The sequence below is a fragment of the Protopterus annectens genome, chromosome 1.part0 (assembly GCF_019279795.1).
Source record: "Protopterus annectens isolate FY-2018-M chromosome 1.part0, PAN1.0, whole genome shotgun sequence".
Lineage (NCBI taxonomy): Eukaryota > Metazoa > Chordata > Ceratodontiformes > Protopteridae > Protopterus > Protopterus annectens.
In genome coordinates, this window is record NC_056725.1 from 1,681,268,540 (window position 1) to 1,681,286,948 (window position 18,409).

At 45.1% G+C, this 18,409-nt stretch overlaps 1 protein-coding gene across 1 annotated transcript in view; it reads left to right on the forward strand.

Moving 5' to 3' along the window:
- TNRC6B (trinucleotide repeat containing adaptor 6B) overlaps positions 1-18,409 on the forward strand; it is a 2,803,754-nt gene that overhangs the window by 30,050 nt on the left and 2,755,295 nt on the right. Inside the window, exon 2 of the mRNA XM_044074422.1 lies at positions 4,308-4,673. Within this exon, the coding sequence (XP_043930357.1) occupies positions 4,308-4,673 (366 nt within the window). The remainder of the gene's footprint in view (positions 1-4,307; positions 4,674-18,409) is intronic.

The window sequence follows — 18,409 nt, forward strand, 5'->3', positions numbered from 1 at the left end:
TTCCCCCCCACTGCATCTGCTCTCCAAAGTTCTACTAAAAGTCAAACAGGACAAACCAAGGATGATATTGATTGCTTCAGACTGGCTGGGCCAACACTGGTACCCCCTCCTGAGCAGTGTCACAGTTATCACCATGGCACATGCCTCAGACCCCTTCCCTGCTGTCTCAGCAGGAGAACAAATTTCTGCACCCTCAGCTTACAACATTGAACCTTGCAGCCTGGCTAATCACTTAAATTCACCCTTTCCATCCCTCAGCAAACCTGTGATGGATGGCATCTTAGAGGCAAGGACACCTAGTACTAGAAAATCTTATGCTGACAAATGGAAAAGATTCTGTGCCTGGAACCAATCTCGAGGGATGAGCACAGCAGCACCCAATTTACCTCAGATTTTGCAATACTTAACTGAGATGCTTGACAAGGGCCTGTCTTTTTCCTCCATTAAAATTCACGACTCAGCCATTTCAGCTCATTATAGCACAGAACCTCCCCTCTTCTCTCATCCTCTGCTCAAGCAGTACCTCAGAGGGGCAAAAAACTTGAGACCACCCAGGAGAGATCCAACCCCTGCCTGGGACCTTAACTTTGTATTGGAGAAACTTACTTTACCTCCTTTTGGGCCAGCTGCTACTGCAGACTTAACATTTCTTTCTTGGAAAACAGCCTTCCTTTTAGCAATCACTTCAGCTAGAAGGATATCTGAATTACAGGCCTTTATGGCAGTGGAGCCTTTCGTCATCTTTCATGCGGGCACGGTGTCACTTAGGACCAATCCATCCTTCATGCCCAAGGTGGTATCCAGTGTGGCTCTGAATCAGTCCATTTATTTGCCAACATTCTTTCCCAATCCACAGAGCAAAGGGGGAACAGATTCTGCATTCCTTGGATGTGCACAGACAGCTTAGATTCTACTTGGACAGGACTAAACCTCAATGAAAATCTGAACTGCTGGGAGCATTTGCTGCAGGGGCAGAGGGGAAGGCTATCTCAAAACAAACCATTTCTAAATGGATAAGCCACTGCATTCATTTCTACTGTAAGCACCATGGAAAACCTATCCCCCAGGGGATCAGATTTCACTCCACCAGGGCTGCGTCTACTTCTGCAGCCTTTCTCAGATGTGTTCCTACCAGGGACATCCTAGAAGCTGCTACCTGCAGTTCTGTACATACTTCCACCAAGCATTATCATTTGCCAATTTTTCTCTAAATCCAGAGCTGGCTTTGCCACTGCTGTCTTGCAGGGCCTTATAGCTGGCCCTAATGTTATATAAACTCCTCCTCCCAACCATATGTAATGACTGCAACAGTGAAACACGAAGAACATAGTACAGTTGTGTACACTTACCATAAATGTAGATGTTTGAGTGTATTCACTGTTGCAGTCCTGGTTACCCTCCCTCCAGCTTCCTAATTTCGTCTGGCTATACCTCTACCTTCCTTTACTATGCTTAAAAGCCTTTTTGGTGTGTTTGCCTTTTGTTGGAGGTATACCTTTGTGTTTTTTGTTTATTTGCTCCCCATTAGGGGGGCACCTGACATCTGGGGCAAGAAAAACTGATGTAATGGCATTGGCTGCATGTTTTATACCCCTGACGACCTGACGTCATGGAAGAAGGGACAGCAACCGATGCAGGACCCAAGACTTTGTTAATCAGGCCGACTGAGGGCAACCTGCCAGCAGATTACCCTAATGTAATGACTGCAACAGTGAATACACTCTAACATCTACATTTATGTTGTGTACACAACTGTACTTTCACATTGCTCCCCTTTGCCTCACTGCATTTCTGTTGCATTTGAGATCCTACTGCTGCTGGATCATCTTTTTTCTTTTCTTTAAACACCTTTATTGAATTATCACTTGTGACATAGACAAATTTGCATTCATATAAAAGTAATCAAATTGGCATAACAAGCATACTTCACATGTGTTGCTATATATCATATAATCTAAGCAATATTACATAAATTATTCAATTCCTGCTTTTTTTAAACAAGAAACATCTTCATTAAACCATTACTTAATAAATATTCATACATTTATGTAAATGAAAAACCACAACACAATCCTAGTCTCAAGCATTTTACATCACAAACCACACTGATAACGCTCCCAGTTGCAAACAGTATATATCACTTATAATCTATCCAATCTTTGACTCAAACGTTATACAGCTCATTTAAGTCTTGCTGTGCCTTTTAGGCCTCATCCCTACCTTGTATGTATTGTTCCCATAGTTCCCATTTTTTTCCCTATGTAGTTAGCTCCTATTATTTTCTAAAAATCTCAATTCCAGCTGTTTTATCTCTTACTATGTTCACTACTTCTAGTATAGTTGGTTTAGATTTTGATTTCTGTTTTCTAGTAACTGCTTTTTCGGCAGCCGCTATTATTAGACACAGCAAGTTTTTGCCATGTCTAGCCACTGCTGGAAGCATCTTGGTTTGCTGATATATCAGAAACTCTGTTTGGAATATACATTGGACATAAAACGTTTACACACCCCTGTTAAAATGCCAGGTTTTTGTGATATAAACAATGAGACCACAATAAATCATTTCAAAACTTTTCCTGCCTTTAATGTGACCTATGACCTGTACAATTCATTTGAAAAACTAACAAATCTGTTAGGGGAAAAAATGTAAAAAAAATAAAAAACTTACACTAAGCTGGTTGCATAAGTGTGCACACCCTTAAACTAATACTTTGTTGAAGCACCTTTTGATTTAATTACAGCATTCAGTCTTCTTGGGTAGGAGTCTGTCAGCTTGGCACATCTTGACTTCATAATATTTGCCCACTCTTCATTGCAAAAGTGCTCCAAATCTGTCAGATTGTGAGGGCATCTTTTGTGCACAGCCCTCTTCAGGTCACCCTACAGATTTTGTATTGGATTTAGGTCTGGGCTCTGGCTTGGCCATTCCAAAACTTTAATTTTCTTCTGGTGAAGCCATTCTTTTGTTGATTTTGGGTGTATGCTTGGGGTCATTGTCATGTTAGCAGATGCCTGAAGGGTTTGGGCCAAAAGTGACTGGTATTTGGAACTGTTCATAATTCCCTCCACCTTGACTAAAGCCCCAGTTCCAGCTGAAGAAAAGCAACCCCAACGCATGATACTGCCACCACCATACTTTACCGTGGGGTTGGTGTTCTTTTGGTGATGCGAAGTGTTGTTTTTGCGCCAAACGTACCTTTTGGAATTGTGGCCAAAAAGTTTAACCTTAGTCTCATCAGACCATGACACATTTTCCCCACATGCTTTTGGGAGACTTGATGTCAATTTTAGCCGGGTCTCGATGTTTTGCTGTGTAAGAAGTGGCTTCCGTCTTGTAACCTTACCCCATAGTCCAGACATATGGAGAATATGGGAGATTGTTGTCACATGTAGTACACAGCCAGTACTTGCCAGAAATTCCTGCAGCTCCTTCAGTGTTGCTGTAGGTCTCTTGGCAGCCTCCCTGACCAGTTTTCATCTTGTCTTTTCATCAATTTTGGAGGGACATCCAGTTCTTTGCCTCATCACTGTTGTCCCATATTTTCTCCACTTTTTGATGACTGCCTTCACTGTTTCATGGCATATGCAATGCTCTGGAAATTTTTTTGTACCCTTCTGACTGATACCTTTCAACAATGAGATCCCTTTGATGCTTTGTAAGCTCTCTGCGAACCATGGCTTTTGCTGTAGCATGCAACTGAGTAAATGTCAGGAAAATCCTACTAGGACAATTGAAGTTTATTTGGGGTTAATCAGAGTCTCTATAATTGATGGCAGGTGTGTACCCAAGAAGACTGAATGCTGTAATTAAATCAGAAGGTGCTTCAACAAAGTATTTAAAGGTGTGCACACTTGTGCAACCAGCTTTTATTGTAGATTTTTTATATTTTTCCCGTAACATATTTGTTTGTTTTTCAATTGAATTGTACAGGTTATAGGTCACATTAAAGGTGGGAAAAGGTTTGAAATGATTTATTATGGTCTCATTTTTTTATATCACAAAAAAGTGGTATTTTAACCAGGGGTGTGTTAACTTTTTATATCGACTGTAGAATATGCAGGGTCACTGATATGTTAAGTAGTTGAAGTAGCTTTAGATTATGGATTATTCTGATCTGCGTCTGTTTTAGGAAGTTATTAATTCATGCAAAAGTAGTGGTGCTGATCTGATTGACAGTCTTGCTAACGCATTTGAACTGGATAGGAGGGCACACTTGAATAAAAAAAAAGTTAGTATTTTGTAGATTACATATGAACAAGTCTTAACTTTGTTTTCTTCATTTTTTTCTTTGTTTTTCTGTCTTTAGTGCCCGAAGTGACGAAACCAAGCCTAAGCCAACCAGCAGCCGCCAGCCCAGTTGGCAGCTCTCCATCGCCACCTGTAAACGGTGGCAACAATGCCAAAAGGGTGGCATTACCGAACGGTCAACCGCCAAGCGCCGCCCGTTACATGCCTCGGGAGGTGCCTCCGCGATTCCGTTGCCAGCAGGACCACAAAGTGTTACTGAAACGTGGACAGCCTCCACCACCATCTTGTATGCTTCTTGGTGGCGGGGCTGGACCACCTCCTCCTCCCCCCCCTCCCCCTCCTCCAGCATCTGGAGTGAACCCCAACAACAACGCACAACCAGCATCTGGAGCACCTCTGCAGAGTGATAGTGGGACTTCACCAGGTGAGGAGAGAATTGTGAATGTAGTTGATTAGTTTGAAGCTGTTGTAGTGTTTAAACTTCATTTGTTTTTTATTGGTTCTAACACGTGGGATGAAGTCTTGAAAGAGCTTTGTGATCGCATATTCTAGCATTAGGGTGATAATGAGCATGTAGTGAATGGTAGGATGTTGCAGTAAACTCTAATTATTGATGTTGTCTTAGCCCCTTTCTTGTCGGGGCATTGTCCTTATATGCTGTACTTCACCAGTTTTATTTTGTTTAGAAATGCCATTTTTATCATTTAATTTTCAGATTTAAGCATGTTCATCGTGTTACACTGCTGCAGTCATCATACTTGGGTTATCCTGCCGTCAGGCGGTCCCTCAGTCGGCCAGAGTTCCAAAGTCTTGGTCCGGCGTCGGTTGCAGTCGCCTCCTCCCTGACGTCAGTGCGACAGGAGTATAAAAGATGCAGCCGACACCATTTTCTTCAGTCTTTCTTGCCGCGCGGTGCCCGAAGCAATTTGCAAGTGCTGGTCGGCCTACTCCTGAGATTTTCATTCCGAATCCAGAACCGAAGTCTTCTAAAAAAACTAAGTACTCCATTGGGGAAACTTTTTCTTGCCTCAGACCGATTTCAGTAAAAATTAATAACTGTATTTCTTGTGGGAAGCAAATACCTCATAAGGATTTCCACTCCTATTGTATTCCATGCCTAGGCCCTGACCATGACGTCACTGGTTGTCGGTTTTGTGCTAGGTTTAACAAGCGCACTATTAAACGTCGGTTTGATTTTGCCCGACATTATTTTGGTAGAAGATTCAATTACACCATGCCATCGGAAATTCCGACACCGGAATGCATAAAAATCACAAGGACAAGGACAGGCATCCAAGGCCCAAAACTGATGATGAGGCCTCTTCTAGGCCGGTTGCCGGGTCTCCGGTTTTCAGCGAGGCGCCTTCGTAGCCCCTGATGACCGCTTCCACAGAACCACAGACCGCATCCGACTCCCACGTGGAGCTGGCTGGGGCTTCGGATGCACTAGGCCTTCAGCTTACCGATGCTAAACCTACTGAGGGAATCGAAGTAGCTGAGCAATCCACAGTTACAGAGGGTGTTTTCAGACCTACCCAGCTAACCATTAAACCCTCTGTTAAGTCTAAGCCCCCCTTAAAAGCAAAGAAACAGACACAACTCTCTCCAGGACAGGCTTCCATGCCTAAGAAACAAATGCTAAAAATGGCCGAGGACCTAATCACTCTGATCAGGGGGTCCCATCCCCCTCCTGATAAAAGGCCCAGACAGGATGCAGACTATGAATCTTCTGACCAGGTGTCCATTTCTTCTGACTCTTCCTCAGACCTAGGATATTCTTTACCCCCTTATGAGGATTCTGATGCTGAGGAATCAATTCCGTCAGCCTCTCCGCCTGAGGATTATTCCTTTGGGAAGACCTTACATACCATGAGGGAGCATTTCCATTGGGAAGGCCAGGATTATTCAGAATCCAAGAAAAGGCTCAGAGACTTCCTTTTATTGCCTCGACACAGACCCCTTGCTATCCCGCCAGTTCTTGATATTGTGGATGATGTGTACACTGAATCCAGTCTGAACCCTGACTCCTTACCCCCAGCCCCAGTTCAACCAGATAGATATTACAGAGTCCCTGACTCTCAAGTTTCTGTACAAAAGCCCTGTTGCTGACCCTGAAACTATTTCTCAGGGACCCAAAGGGATTAAGGCTTCATCAGCAAAAAACCCAGTTCCCTCTGACAGAGATTCCAGAGCTTTAGACAGATGGGGAAAGAAGGTATATACGTCTGCAACTTTAGCAATGAGAGCCTTGAATTGCCAGTTTCACATGCTAAAATAGCAGCAATTTTTGATGTCTCAGTTGAAACAAAAGATGCTTCCAGATTCAGATCCTCCTAACTTACAAGAAATGCAGGATTTATTGCATACTGCTGAACAAGTGGGAAATCATACTGTGCAATGTGGGTTTGACTCCTTAGAGGCCTGCTGTAGAGCAGCAGTTACAGGCTCTGTCATTAGAAGGCATGCTTGGTTAAAAGAACATACATTACCAGATCATGTTAAGGTAAAATTATTGGATGCACCTTTGCAGCGGGATGTGCTGTTTGGAGTTAAGGCAGAGGAGGTATTAAAGAAGATGGAGGATAAGGCAAAATCTATGCAAACGGTGAAAGATTTCTTACAGGTTCAGCCTCCTCGTTTTAGCAGAAATTGGCCAACAAAGAATTGGTCCTTTCCAGTCAGACCTCAAAGGGGCAGATACAGACGTCCAAGAGGTAGAGGTCAGACATAAGGCCCTTTCAGGCCTCGACAGTGGGGCACACCAGGCCAGAAAGAAGAAGACAGGTCTCAATCTTATAAAAAACAGACTCAATGACTTTCCACTACAGCTGCCAAACAGCTCTCTCTTGGCAGCCCCCTTAGGAGGAAAACTGGCAGTTTTCTATCACAACTGGCATTGCATCACCAAAGACAAATGGGTTCTCAACATTGTATCTCAAGGTTACAGGTTCCATTTTCACACCCTGCCAAGGCTAAAAGGAATGCCTTATCTGCCACCAAATCAATGGGCAGAGGCTCAAAGACAAATTGCAGCACTCATGGACATGAGAGCTATTCTAAAGGTACCACCACAGGAACAAGGACAAGGATTTTTACTCTACTCTTTCTGGTTCCCAGAAAGGACAAAGCCGGGAGACCCATTCTGGACCTTTCTACACTAAACACTTACCTGGATGTACCGAAATTCAAGATGTTGACACTACAGCAGCTTCTTCCCATGCTGGGCAAGAAAGCTTGGCTCGTGACATTGGACCTCAGAGGCACACCTGCATGTCCCTATCAGACAAAACTGCAGAAGACACCTCAGGTTTCTAGCTGGTTCAATGCATTATCAATTCTCTGCACTGCCCTTTGGCTTATCTACTGTGCCCAGGGTCTTCACAAAGTGCCTGGCACCAGTAATTGCATTTTGCAGGCAGAATGGAATTAAAATTTATCCATACCTGGACGACTGCCTGATTCAAGCAGAGAGCAAGGACATTCTACTAAAGCATCTGGCGTACTTAAAAAAGTTAAGTTGCCTGGGGTACACAGTAAACAAAAAGAAATCAAAACTAGTGCCCTCACAACAGATAATATTCCTGGGTGCCAGCTTGAACACAACGGCCCAGATGGCTTATCTTACGCCAGACAAGCAAGGACAACTGACTCAATATTTTCAATTGATGGCAACAAAGACCCAACTCCCTGCAAGAAAAGTTCTGCAAGCCTTGGGCTACATGGCATCTTGCGTATTACTAATTCCATATGCCAGACTGCATATGAGGAGACTACAGTGGTACCTAAAGAGCATATGGTCTCAACACTGTCAAAGTTTGGAAAGTTATACCACTAATTCCTTGCCTACAACAGGAGTTTCGATGCTGGGCACAAGCTTGTCATCTCAACAAGGGACAGCCTTTCACTCAACCCACAGCCAGGCAAACACTGACAACAGATGCATCGGATTACACCTGGGGAGCACACATGGCAAGAAAATGTATCCAGGGCGAGTGGCTCACAGAGCAAAGACATCTCCACATCAATCAAAAAGAGATGTTAGCTGTACAAAATGCTATTATAGCTTTCAAAGACCTACTGCATCCAGGGCAATTACTACTAAAGACTGACAACACCACAGTTATGTGGTACATAAACAAGCAAGGGGGCACACACTCCTACCCCCTCTGCAGACAAGCCATGACCTTGTGGAACACAGCTCTAAACTACCAAGTTCATCTGCAAGCGCAATTCCTGCCAGGAGAGAAAAACACACTGGCAGACCTAAGCAGAAACATTATGGACCCACACGAATGGGAACTGAACCCGCAAATATTCAGAATAATAACACAAAAATGGTGGAACCTGGACATAGATCTGTTTGCTTCCCCAAAGAACTGTCAATTACAGAAATTCTGCACAAGGAGCTACCATCCACAAGCATGGAAAGTGGATGCCCTCTCATTCAGTTGGAAAAAACTACAAGTATACGCCTTCCCTCCTTTACCTCTCCTTCCAAAGGTACTCATAAAAGCCAGGAGGCAGGAAGAGCGAAAAATGATCCTGATTGCACCAGACTGGTCACGCCAGCACTGGTACCCAATCTTAAAGAACTTAACACAAGAACCACCCTAGATTTTGCCTCAAATCCCACAGTTGCTGACACAGCACAACAATCAGATACTTCACAGCCAGCTAAAGACCTTAAATCTAGCTGCATGGAAAATTCCTTAGCCAAGCAAGCAATGCCTCTATCCAAAGCTGTTAGGGATGTCATTCTGGAGGCTAGAAGGCCAAGCACCAGGAAAGCATACTCGGATAAATGGAAGAGATTCTGTGCCTGGAGCCAAGCACACAGCCTTGATCCTCTTGTCCCAAACATTCCTCAGATACTGCAATACTTAACTGAGATGCTGGACAAGGGCCTCTCTTTTTCATCCATCAAGATCCACGCCTCAGCTATCTCTGCTCATTACAACACTGATCCACCAATTTTTTCTAATCCTTTGCTCAAACAATACCTCAGAGGGGCTAAAAACATAAGACCGCCCATAGAGCACCCACACCAACTTGGGACCTCAACTTTGTTTTGGAAAAATTAACTTTACCTCCTTTTGAGCCAGATAACACAGCAGAATTAAAATACATCTCTTGGAAAACTGCTCTGCTACTGGCAATAGCATCAGAATGAAGAGTTTCAGAATTACAGGCACTAATGGCAGTGGAACCTTTCCTCATTTTCCACCAGGACAGGGTGTCTTTACAAACTAACCCTACATTTATGCCAAAGGTGGTATCAAGTGTGGCTCTAAACCAAACTATTCACTTGCCAACTTTCTATCCAAAACCACAGAACAAAGAGGAGCGACTACTACATTCTTTGGACATTCACAGACAGTTACGCTTCTACTTGGACAAAACCAAAGCTTTCAGAAAAACTGAACAATTATTGGTAGCATATGCTGCAGGAGCACAGGGAAAAGCCATTTCAAAGCAGACTATTTCAAAATGGATAGGACACTGTATACGTTTCTGCTATACCCACCATGGGAAACCTGTACCTAGCAGCATCAGATCTCACTCCACCAGGGCAACAGCCACTTCAACTGCCTACCTCAGAGGAGTACCTTCCAAGGATATTTTGGAAGCAGCCACATGGAGTTCTGTGCATACTTTCACCAAACATTACCATTTGCCTTTATACTCCAAATCCAGAGCTGGCTTCGCCACTGCTGTACTGCAGGGCCTTATAGCCACCCCTAATGCTTTATAGATCCAGCCTGCCTACCTCAGCTTTGGGACTCCACCCAAGTGTGATGACTGCAGCAGTGTAACTCGGTGAACATAGTACAGTTTTGTACCTACCATAAATGTAGATGTTAGAGTGTAAACACTGCTGCAGTCCAGGTTACCCTCCCTCCTTCCCCTCTTACTTTCTGGTACTTACCTACTGCATCTACCCTTTATTACCTATGGGGAGTATTTGCTGGTAACTAAAAATGGTTGTTTGCTTTGCTTTTGTATTTTTTTACTAGCAATTTGAATTACTTACCTATTTGGGGGCACCTGACATCCGGGGCAAGAAAAGCTGAAGAAAATGACGTCTGCTGCATCTTTTATATCCCTGTCGCACTGACGTCCGGGAGGAGGCAACAGCAACCGACGCCAGACCAAGACTTTGGAACTCTGGCTGACTGCGGGACCGCCTGATGGCAGGATAAGCTCAAGTGTGATGACTGCAGCAGTGTTTACACTCGAACATCTACATTTATGGTAGGTACAAAACTGTACTTTTCTTGCTTTGCTTAATGTTTCATTATTTTTTTTCTGCTTATTTTGCTGTATGTTCGATTTTAAAGGAAAAAAAGTTAAGTAGACTTTTTGTAAGCATGTGATTGTTGAGGTCCCACCTTTCAAAAACAAGCAAGTTGAGTGGTTAGTCTGCATTATACAAACACTGTACTTACCCTTGCCCTTGTCACCTGGCACATTGCTGAAAAGTGACCAGGCATGGTTACTTCACTTAGTCAATAAATGAATAAATAAAAAAAAAAAAATCCAAATCCTATACACCCTTATCAAAACCTGAAAATATGACACTTGCCATCTAAGTAACCTCCAGAAGCTTTACCATTAAAACATATGAAAATCAGAGAAAACCCTGATGCTTTAAAAAAAACTTTGCATACAAATTCTGTAATTATTGCAGTGGATGTAGCACTTTACCTGTATCCAGGTCACTATGTATATTTTTTCAGTGCTTATGTTTGTTAATTTTTTAACAATATTAACAGATGTAACATGTTTACTGCATCCAGTTTTTAATAAACATTCTTGAATACTGCTTGTGATGGCCACCTTTAACTCCAGGCCAGTAATCAACGAGCCTCAGTCCTCACCACTGTCACCAGTGAGAGATAGTCACTGCAAACAGGAATGAGTGAAGAAATGAATGAAGCAGTATTTTCAGATGCAGCTCTCTGCGTCAAGTAGTTTTCCCCAAGATCACACAGGGAACACGCTCCAGACCTGGAACTGGTCTCTCTCTCCCTCTCCCTCTCTCTCTCTCTCTCTCTCTCTCAATCTCCAGATCCCAAACAAAACTCATTTTGGAGCACTGTGTCCCGGTTCTAAGCAGATGACACACCCACACCTGGGTATTTTGATTTTCACACACACACACTCCTGTGAAAGGCTGGTACAGATTTACTAACTGTACCCCTTCTCCCCAGACTATAAGGTAACTTATCTGACACCAATCAACCACTGTCAGGTTCTTACAAGGGTATCGAATTATGTAGAGTAAAATCAATACTAACATAAATGGTATAGTGTAACCAAAGCATTCAGGCATTTGGAGTGGCCAGGGTATCACTAAAATAAACGCAAGTACTCTCAAGATGTTAAAAGTATTCTCTAAATGACCAGCCGCAATGAAAGGTATAAAAATATTTAGTAATAAACTAGAAAAGATGAGAATACTAAATATCTAAGTGCAGTAAACACCAGTGTTTCAGCCACAGGAAAAATAAAAATAACAGTTGGACAGATTAAAACAGATGCAGAAAAACAATACATGTTAAGTTGTCAATCTCGCCTTCATTCTTGCTTGATGGGTTCGGAGCCGATCCTCGGCTCCGACTCGGCACTTGCTTTAGCTCGAGAACTCCTTTTACCAGCTCGAGGCAGCCCCATATCCCATGATGCAAGGCAGTAAGTACCCAGATCTCGTTTGCCGCTTCGCTTGGGAGGTCTTCTCTTTACCAGCTCCTGGTAAGTAGTTCACATTTGTGATTTTTCAAGCCCCTTTTTAATCAAAAACTAATTTTTTGATAGTTTAAATTTATTTCTACCCTTTTCTGACAGAAATTCCCTGTCTCTTTTAATTTTTGGTTAGTGAATTTTTCCCATCCCCCCCCTGTTAGGGTGTGTGTGTTGGTGTTTTTATAGAATACCTCTTGGTATTTTGTTTAATTTAATTTTGACTGGTGTGTCTGTGTGTGTTGTGTTTCGGCACCATGTCAAAGGAGAGGGTTTCAGGTTTTAAGAAGTGTGACTCGTGCTGTCAGAAGATGTCTCTGACAGACGGTCACACTTCTTGCCTGTGTTTGGGCCCTCTTCACCTGCAGGACTCCTGTGCTATTTGTCACTCCTTCAGCCAGAGAGTCCTGCAGGAGAGACGTAACAAGTTGATTCTCAGGGGCCTTCTTAAGCCGGAGGGCTCTCCGGCTAAGTCGGCTCCACAAAATCAACAAAACCTGCCAAGGCCCAGGCTTCTGTATCTAAGCCTGCGGCCTCGCCCGACTTCATACTGAGTCGAGATCGGCTGTGGCAGGAGCCGATTCAGGCTAGTAAAAGCGTTCGGCACCGATGGCTATCGGTGCCGAACCTATTTTGACCGCCGATGTCGGCTCCGATCGGCTCCGACACCCATGTGGCACAGGCATCGTGTCGGCTCCGATCGGCTCCGACACCGTTACTTTGGTGGCTGTATCGGCTCCGGCTGGAGCCGATACATCGGCGTTCTGTCGGCTCCGAAGTCGGCGCCGACAGGATCTGTAGTATCGGCTCCGATGGCTCATTCCAGGAAGAGGTCGAGGTCTCCTTCCTTGGAGCCGATACTTGCTCGGCCGCCTCTTCTATCGGAACGGAGCCATCGGAGCCGATCTTCAAGGTCATCCAGGTTGTCAGATCATGACCTAGAGAGTGGTCAGTAGATTACTCAAGTCACAGGTACTGGCCCAAATGCTACACAGTCCGTCTCAGCAGGCGACTGTTGGTCCACACCCGTTACAGTTCCTCCTTCAACTCTACCCCAGAGCTTGGAGTTGGAGTCTTCGGCATGGTTACTGCTACGGCTGGAGGACGGATACCCCTTCTGTTCCTTCAGCCCTACTCTTATCTCCTCTTCCTTAGAGGGATTCGTGGTCGGGCTTCCATGGTCTCCTCCGAGGGGTGAGTGGCATCGGACCCTTGTCCGGCCCGCTCTTCCCTTGGAGCCTCGGCCTTGGTGAGCTCGGCTCCGACATCTGCCTCGGAGACTTCCCTTCGGTGGTCCCTGGGTTCCTAGCTCTTGGAGCGGGTTCTCTCGGACCTGCCTGGGAGGAGCATTCGAGGTGATGAAGAGTGTACTGGCCACTGGTATCAGTCAGCAGTCTGTTCCGTAGCTCCTCCCTCTATGGTACCTGTTGACATCTCTGCCACTTCTCTTGCTACAGGACCCAGAGATCCTCCGCCTCAGGTTTCCCCATTGGGAATTTCCCCTCTTCCGAGGATTCTCCTGATGTTTTGGGAGATCCTCCTAGGAAGAGGACTTGTAAGAGGAAGCATGTAGACTCCCGAGTCTGTCACCGGATACTGACTTTGATGAGTCAGAGGGATCCCTAGATCCCCTCTGAGGATGTCTCCTTCTCAGACATCCTAGAACTTCTGAAACAGAGGGAAACTGGCCCACCAACAATCCCTCTGAGGATGAGTCAGTATACCTAGAGGCGTTTGGATCTCGGCCCTCCACCTCCTGGGTGTCTCCGCCTTCGACCCCTTATGCAGGTTATTGCACGAAGGCGTGGACAGCTCCTGACTCTGTAGAGCCAGTCCCTAGGAGGCCTTCTAAATTTATCACTGCCCTAGTGACAAACAATTCCTTACCAAGGGTGTCCCGCTGATGCCATGGTGGTGGCTGCGGCCACCAAAAGGAACTTGCAGATCCTTCCGTGCCCGTCCATCCTCCTAATAAGGACTCTAGGACCATGGATAGGTACGGCAAGCGGATGTTTTCCTCAGCGACCTTTGCTATGCGTTCGCTGAATTATCTTTGTCACTTCACCAGACTCCAGAGATATCCTGAAGGAGCTGGGAGAAGTAGTTCAGGATTCTACAGCTGCAGGGGCTCAAGAAAAGATTGCTTCGCAGCTAGGAACCCTCAATTCCATTGCTAACTCCTCCATGCGGCTAATATCTTATGCTGCGGATGGGCGAGTAGAGCATGAGCACAGGTGTGGCTCTTAGACGCCAAGCCTGGATGCGGCTATGTGATTTTGCGGATCCCTTTAAGGCGTCCTTCACAAATTCTCCCTTTGATGGGTCAGCTTTGTTTGGCCCTCAGGTGAAGGAGACCTTGACCAGGTGTGAACAGGACGGCAAGACTCTTTCTGCTGTTGGAGTCCGTTTTTCCACCCCTTCTAGGCCTTATCCCAAAGGACAGAAGGGTGGGAAGATGTGGTTCCGTAAATCCCAAGGAGTCACGCCGGATTCACGTGGTCAGTTTACCCCTAGAGGCAGAGGGGGTAACAACAACAGACGCCGCTCTAGAGGCAGAGGGGGTTCGAAGAACCAGGGAAACAGGGAGCCTCTCTCTGATAAGCCCTTTCAGCATCCCTGAGGTGTTGCCCGGCTGTCCCTCCTTGGAGGCAGTCGGGGAAGATTATCACTGTACCCAGAAGCCTGGCATTCCCTCACTCAAGACAGATGGGTACAGTCGATCATATCCAAGGGTTACATAATTCCTTTCGAGGAAAGTCCCTTCCCCTCAAGTTCCCTTCCAGATGTACCACCCGGTCTAAGGGAGATTGCAGAGTTAGAAATCGCAAAACTACTGCAAAAAAGAGCCATTCAGCCAGTTACAATAGACCATTCAAAGCCCGGAATCTACTCAAGGTTCTTTTTGGTCCCCAAAAAGACGGGAGACTGGAGACCAATATTGGATCTCAGCAGACTCAACAAGTCTGTCAGGAAGACAAGATTCGGAATGGTCACTCTTCAGTCAATTCTGCCCTTCTTACAGAAGGACAACTGGATGTGCTCAATAGATCTTCAGGATGCGTACTATCACATCAAAATTCACAGACGCTCCAGGAGATTTCTCCGCTTTCGGCTGGGGTCCAGTCACTTCCAGTTCAGAGCCCTGCCCTTTGGTCTCACTACAGCTCCCAGAGTGTTCACCAAATGCATGGCAGTGGTCACGGCTCACCTGAGACGTCAAGGATTCCAGGTGTTTCCGTATCTCGACGACTGGCTCCTGTCAGCCACCACCAGGCATCAGCTTATACAAGCCAGGGATTACACAATAGACCTTTGTTCTCATTTGGGCATCTCAGTCAACTTGAAAAGTCATCCTTATCGCCCTGCCAGTCTATTACCTTCATAGGCAAACTTAAACACTGTTCGGATGTCAGCTACCCTTACAGAACAAAGAGTTTCAGACATTCAGACTCATGTCAGGATCATTCTGGCCAGCAAGAAAGTACAGGCCAGAATGGTTCTAAAGGTATTAGGTCTCATGGCTGCGGCCATTACTCTTCTTCCCTGGCTCGATTCTACATGCGCCTCCTTCAGTGGATGCTGTTCACACAGTGGTCATACCAGCAACTCCCAATGCGTCACCAGATTCTGGTGACACAAACATGCAAAGAACATCTTGCTTGGTGGATCACATCGTCTCAGGTTCACCAAGGCAGGTGCTTTGTACCTCCGTCCCGATAGCCACTGTCACCACGGATGCCTCCCTGATCGGGTGGGGGTCATTATCAGGGCAGGATGGTTCATGGGGCGTGGCAACCGTTCGAGTACCATCTGCACATAAATGTCCTGGAGATGAGAGCAGTGCTTTTAACGTTGCAAGCCCTCAACGACTTTCTTCCCGTAGGGACAATTGCAGTCCACACAGACAACATGTCTGTAGTTTGGTATATCAACAAACAGGGCGGAACCAAGTCCTACCCTTGTGTCGAGAATCGCTCAGACTATGGCAATGGGCGATCTCCTCTCATCGGTTTCTGGTAGCAACGCATATCCCTGGGAAAACCAACATTATAGCGGACAGATTGAGCAGAGCTATTCTCATGCCTCACGAGTGGTCTCTCAAGCAATCCATAGCGGAAGAGATTTTTCTGGAATGGGGTCGTCCATGTTGTGATCTTTTGCTACTCCCCAAAACAGCAAATGTCCAGACTTCTTCAGCCTCTTCCCTCTATCAGGCCATCCCCCAGAGACGCTCTGACCCAGGATTGGCCCCAGGGACGTCTTTATGCCTTCCTCCATTTCCTCTGATCCCTCAGGTGATCCAGAAAGCTACCGTTTGAGAGCCAAATTGATTCTCATTGCCCTTACTGGCCTCGACAAGTTTGGTTCCGTTCCTCCATCATCACCTTTTGGTGCAGCCGTGGCATCTGGACCCAGTGCCAGATCTACTGATTCACCAATCCGGTCAGCTGCACCGGTCAATCCCTTCTCTCAACCTCACAGCATGGTTGCTCCACTTCCTTCCTTAGCCAGGCTTCCTTTGATCTCTAACCCAGTTAGAGATATCATAGTAGCTTCACTAAAATCCTCTACCAGGAGGATTTACACAAGCAAATGGAAACGTTTCTCTTATTGGGCTAAGGCCCAAAATATTGATCCTTTTACTGCCCCTGTTCAGGCAGTTCTGGACTTCTTAGCAGAGATTTTTCATGCAGGCTCCTCTTCTTCCACAGTCAGAGTTCAGTTGGCTGCTATTTCTAATTTTCATGTCGGGATAGCAGATCATAATATTATGTCCCATAGGCTCTGCAGGGCCTTCTTGAAAGGAATTTTCCTACTAAAGCCTCCAATCAGGAATCCTCCTCCTCAGTGGGATCTTAATTTGGTGCTGACATCCTTGATTCTTCCCCCCTTCGAGCCAGCTGTTTCTTGTTCCCTGAAATATCTTTCTTGGAAAACTTTATTCCTAGTGGCTATTACATCTGCCAGGAGGGTGTCTGAACTTCATGCTCTTCGGTTCGACCCCCTATTTGATTTTTCACAAAGACAGAGTATCTTTGAGAACTAATCCATCCTTTTTACCTAAGGTCGCTTCAAAAACAATCTGAATCAATCCATTGATCTCCTGTATTTTTCCTAACTATTCAGATAGAGCTGAACAAAAGCTACATTATCTTGGCGTCCACCGTCAGCTTAGATATTATTTGGACAGAACAAAAATTTAGAAAATCTGATCAACTTTTGTTTCCTATGCGGATAATAAAAAAGGCCTTCCTGTTTCTAAAGTGACTTTGTCCAGATGGCTTTCTTCGGTCATCACTGAAATTTATACGATCAGGGAAAAACAGCTGTGCTCAAAACCTAAAGCACATTCAACTAGGAGTTTAGCTACTTCTACAGCTTTTCAAGCTAGACTGCCTTTAGACACTATTTGTGCAGCGGCCACTTGGGCCACTCCTCACACTTTTGTTTCCCATTACAAATTGGACTTGGCCTCCAGGGACAGAGCCAGTTTTGGCTCTACAGTCCTCAAGAGTTTGTTCCATTGAGCCACCCAGGATGGAGGTGCTAGGGACGCGGTCCCATCAAGCAAGAATGAAGGCGAGATTGACAACTTAACATTAAGAAGTTATGTACCTACCATAACGTTCCATGTTAGTTGTCTTCTCGCCTTCTTTCTTGCGACCCTCCCTCCTTCCCCCTGGCCTGGACAGACCTTGTATAAGAAACTATTATGCTAAAGACCATTCAGACCTGGTCCTTTTTCCATCTATAAGTTTCTTCTTCCTTTGGGAAGTATTTTATGCTTGGTGTTATTGCCCTTTGTCAACAAACGAGATCTGGGTACTTACTGCCTTGCATCATGGGATATGGGGCTGCCTCGAGCTGGTAAAAGGAGTTCTCGAGCTAAAGCAAGTGCGAGTGAGCCGAGGATCGGCTCCGAACCCATCAAGCAAGAAAGAAGGCGAGAGAAGACAACTAACATGGAACGTTATGGTAGGTACATAACTTCTTATTAACTACTCTCATTGTATTTCCTGACAATCTAAAGAGTAACTGTTCCCTAGCTAACTTAATACAGCAAGGGCAAGATAGGATGCTGAGATGCTTATTTCCACAGGGCAAGGTGATAAGCTTCTAACTGAACTCAACTGACTTTCATAGGTATTTGTGTCAGGTTCCAAAGAAAACAAACCAAGCTGCTGTGAGAGTTCCATCCTCTCGGTGCTGGTTATAGAATGACATCACATTTGATCATCCTACTCTGATACGATACACATTCAGAGCTTTGCTAAGATCTGTTGTAGTGTTTGAAAATTACAGAGCAATTTCAAAAACTTCTACTCTTCCCTTCCAGAATTCTTTAAGCATATACTTTTAAATACCACTGTTGATACATTTTTAACACAAGTATCTGTGTGAGTCAGTGTGATAGTCAAA